The 4,561-nt window shown below is 52.8% G+C and overlaps 1 protein-coding gene across 1 annotated transcript in view; it reads left to right on the plus strand.

Moving 5' to 3' along the window:
* The window catches only part of LOC103618788 (serine/threonine-protein kinase SBK2), a 9,943-nt gene extending 5,656 nt beyond the window's left edge, over positions 1-4,287 (plus strand). Inside the window, 3 exon segments of the mRNA XM_008637244.2 lie at positions 1,537-1,732; positions 2,465-2,667; positions 2,924-4,287. Coding sequence (XP_008635466.2) covers positions 1,537-1,732; positions 2,465-2,667; positions 2,924-3,493 — 969 coding nt within the window. The 3' untranslated portion in view covers positions 3,494-4,287.
* The last annotated feature ends 274 nt before the right edge of the window (positions 4,288-4,561 follow it).

Here is a 4,561-nt window from a genome sequence, read left to right on the forward strand (position 1 = left end):
ACACTCTGTCCCAGAGTTCTCCCCAGCCTTCCATTTATTCCCTCCCATGCAAACATTTGTTCATTGTTGTACTCCGTACTGACTGTACTAAATTTGACTGCTGTTGACTCTCACAGCAAGCCAAAGCCTTTACAGAAAAGTAGGGCCATTTACTTGGCACTTCTGAATTGGATAAGATTTAGAAATGCAGTCTAGGAGAGAAAGAAGGGAAGAGAAGGAGAACCTTCCCACAAATAGTCCCAGGATCCTGTACAAATCCAGCCCTTTTGTAGATTTCCCAGGTTTAAATAATTCTTTTTTCCAAATTTCTTTATTTTGAAGAATGACTGGATTTAGCAGCAGTAGAGTTCCTTTGCAGAAGAGAAATGCGGACATACCGGAAAAAATCCAGTCTGTGAAGACAGTTAAGATATTGGAATATCTCTCATAGGAGGAGAGGCTAAGAGAGCTAAGACTTGATTAGCCTCAAGAAGAGAAGGCTTCTGATCAATGCATATGAATACCTGCAAAAACACACAGCCAGGCGTATCACAGCATCAGATGATACTGAGTGACAGAACAAGAGGCAGTGGGCCTGAAACACAACTTCTATTTAAGCATAAGTAAAATCTTTTTTACCACAGAGGTGAATGAACACTGGAACTGGTTACCCACAGCAGCTGTGGAGTCTCCATCCTTGTAGATATTTAAAACTGGGCTGGGCACAGGACAACGTGCTCTAGCTAACCCTCCTCTGAGCAGGAGGTTGCAGTAAGTGGTCTCCAGAAGTACCTTCTGGCCTTGACCATCATGTGACCTTGCTCCAAAACCAGGAGGGACTCCCAGGCCCAAGGTGCCTTGTTCAGAGCACAAGGAGGTAGACAGGCAGAGAGTGCTGACACAGAGGCCTTAAAATGCTGCATTGTAACTCTCTTGGGAAAGTGAAAATACACTTCTCTGAAATAGGTCTGAAGCAGCCGGCTACAGCTCAAAATGCCATTGATGTTCTAGCTTACTTCCTGTATAAGGCTGCACAGATGAGTGACTTTTGGTCAAAAATGTCATCAGGCATGTGAGGTACTGAGCTCCCTTTGCCTTCCTCAGGGCACTCTGCCTTTTTTTCATGTGCTAGCTGTGCCTCTGCCTAAGGGACAGGTCTGTCTCAGCTGCTACCTCAAGGACTTTCTTCTATAAGCAGTAGAGGTGGGATTCTGAGCAGAGAGACAAGGTCCTGCTGCAGTAAGCTAAGGTGGGTGGCTGGGTCATGCTTGAAAATCTGGGATTCTGCTAATGTTTTGCCTGTTGTCTAATACTGGGCAAAAGGATTAGAGGACTGAAGGAGGCTCCCTTCAATACAGAAACCTTTTCTACGAGGAGGGGCTTTGCCCAGAGATGTTCTGTATAAAAGTGCAAGTTCAACTCAAGCACAGCAGCAGGAGTGCTCAGGCTCCAAGAGGCAGAAATATGCCCTGCCATGGCATGGTTGTGCCACGTGTCCTATTGGCTTTCCCTGTGCATGCTCTGTTGTTCCTGACTCCGGCGGTGGTGTTTCTGCAGCACTCAGTGATGGCCGAGAGCTCAGCTGTGACTGCAGCAGCAGTGGGGAGAGCAGCACCTACCAAGCTAGAGGAGCTCCTGGAGATCACTGCTCAGAGCCTGGTGCACGCTGAGGTGGCTGAGCACTATGAGGTTATTCGGGAGCTGGGCAGGGGCAAGTATGGCCACGTGATGCTGGTGACCCACAGGCAGAGAGGTAAGGCACTAACTGCGCCCTGTGAACTATTGTGCCTTGTCTCCTCTCCACTCACCGAGGCACAGGGCATGGGGTGGGCTGGTGGCACCTCGTGGCCAGGAACCAGGCATGGCTGGGAGGATTCCCAGGGAGACCAACAGGATGGGGACCTCCCCAGCCAGGAACCATCCCATTACATGCAGCCAGGGAGCAGGTGATGCCAGGGGACAGCCCAGAACATCTGGCAAGATTATAGTGATGAGACAGGAGCAAGGTCAGGCTGGGAAGTTAATCCACAAGTCAGGATCAACAGAGTTCACAGATAGGCACCAGCACAGATGTGATATAGATGGAAACAGCAGTCCCACCCCAGGGCTCAGTCAGGGAGTGGAGCCCCAAGCCTGGGCTGAAGTGGTGCCCTAAGGCCCATGGACAGAGGGTGTGAATGAATGAATGAAGGGTGGGCCATATGAGTGCCCTGACACTGCTCTTCCCCAGCAGTCCCAGTTCAGACTGATGGGCCCACATTCCTGAATGTCCCTACTCTGCCCAGGGCTCTTGCGTGTGCCCAGGGCTCCAAAGTCATACCAGTGGCATTGCCTGTTCCCAGACCTGGTGTCCACAGGGTATACCCTCACAAACTTTGGACTAGAGATCTCCCTGTGGCTGTGACTGCCCAGATCTGTGGCTGCTCTGTCCTGCCTTGGTGTGAGTGACTTTCAGAGGAGTCTAACCCACTCTTCCCATCCCCAGGGACTCCTATGGCTCTCAAGCTGCTACCCAAAGCCAGTACAAAGCTGCACACCTTCCTGTATGAATATTGTGTAGCACTGTCCCTAGCCACCCACCCTGCCATCATCAGCATGTTTGGAATTGCCATCGAGTCCAGCCAATACTATGGTTTCCTCTACGAACCAGCGCTGCACAAAGACCTCATCTCTATCATCAAACCCCGCGTGAGTGTTGCTACAAGGCCATGGGGACTGGGGCTGTAGCATTTGGCCCCTCTGAAGCCTGGCTGGGTCAGAGGGAGGGAGGTGAAGGCAATGGGCTGTGGGTCCATCTAGGGTCTGCAGCACTGAAGGAACCGTGGGCTTGCAAGGCAAGAAACGCGAAGGTCTTTCCCAGTGCAGAGCATTCTGGTGAGAGGCCGGCTGGCAGGGCTGCCGAGGTGCCCCGTGTGCCATCCCGCCCGTCTCTCTCCCTGCGCAGGACGGGATCCCTGAGCCGGCCGCAAAGCAGTGTGCCAAGCAGCTGGTGAGCGCGCTGGAGTTCATCCACAGCCGGGGACTGGTGTACCGCGACATCAAGCCTGAGAACGTGCTGCTCTTCGACCCCGACTGCCGCCTCGTCAAACTCACTGACTTTGGGCTCACGCGGCCCAAGGGTACCAAGCTCAAGCTGGTGGCCGGTGTAATCCCCTACACTGCCCCCGAGCTGAGCAACACTGCTGATGCCCAGGGGGTGCCCATCGACACCAGCATGGATGCCTGGGCCTTCGGGGTGCTGCTTTTCTGCCTGCTGACCGGCTACTTCCCCTGGGAGCAGAGCCTGCCAGAGGACCCTTTCTTTGAGGACTTCATGCAGTGGCAGGAGACAGGCCTAGAAAAGGACGTGCCCCGGCACTGGAGGCGCCTGACAGCCGAGGCTGCCGGGATGCTGCGGAGCCTGCTGGCTCTGGATCCCGCCAAGCGTGGCCCCGTCAGCGGGGTGCTGCGCTACGTCGACTGCCCTTGGCGGCTGGAGGATGGGCGCAGTGAGGAGGCTGCCGTGAAGTCCTAGAGCCTGCTCCCCATGGCAGGCGGGAAGGAGGGTCTCACCCTGCAAGGGGCTTCAGGGTTTGGGGCACTGTGGTGGCCTGGCCGTGAAGAGGCTATGGTGACACAGAGAGCAACTTCTCTGCAGCACTGTCCCTGCTGCCACAGAGTCAAGCTCTTTCCCCAGCTGATGGTCCTCATCCCATGACTCAGTGCTGCCCAGCACCACCTCTTTTTGTTTCCATGGAGTTTGAAACACAGCTTGGAGCCTCCTTTCTCTTGGAAATGACTGTCTGTGTGTGAAGCATCTACTTGTCTCCTAGCCACAGGAACTCCAGGGAGTTATTTAGGCTGCAGCAGCACCTGCCTTGTCTCAAAATAGAGCAAAATATGCACTTTTGTGTTTCTCTGTGTGGCTCTTTTTCCCTCATAATAAATGCCTGGCGGGACCCACCTGCTGTCAGAGAGCAGGGAGCATGTCAGAACTTGCAGCCATCTCAGGACAAGCTGTCCAAGGCAGGGGCCATCTCTGAATGCTGCCTAGGCCTACACCAGGACCCTTGGAGGGTGGCTTTGGGCTGGTGGAGTGGAGGGGCTGGGGAGACCCTAGCATGTGGCTGGGGAATGATTATGGAGTTGAGGTTATCTCATGCCAGCCCAAGCACATGTCTTCCCTTGTATTGCCTTCAGGTCCTAAGACAATGTCCTTCATGCTCTTTTAGAGGCCTGGTTACACCTCTAGAAGATCTTCCTTCTCCCCTTTCCTATCACTTCTTTAGCCTGTTCTTAGACACACACTTCTCCTAATCCTCAATATCCTCCTAGGTGCACATTTTAATCCTGAAAAAGGGTAGCAAAGAGAGAATTAGGGATTAGTAGCCCTTCTTACTTTTCTACCTCTTTCCAATCCCCAGGATTATGGTGTTGGTAATAATCCCTTCCTCCATTTAACCTGGTCTTTTGCTGGAAACATTCGCAACTCATTTTCCACCCTCAGGGGCTTCCTAACTTCTAAAAATGCAGTGTTCCAGCACTATACTGTCTAGCATCTCATCTTTTTTTTTCATCTCAGACCCTTTCCTGCACACACTCT

This window comes from Corvus brachyrhynchos, unplaced genomic scaffold, assembly GCF_000691975.1.
Source record: "Corvus brachyrhynchos isolate BGI_N302 unplaced genomic scaffold, ASM69197v1 scaffold23, whole genome shotgun sequence".
Lineage (NCBI taxonomy): Eukaryota > Metazoa > Chordata > Aves > Passeriformes > Corvidae > Corvus > Corvus brachyrhynchos.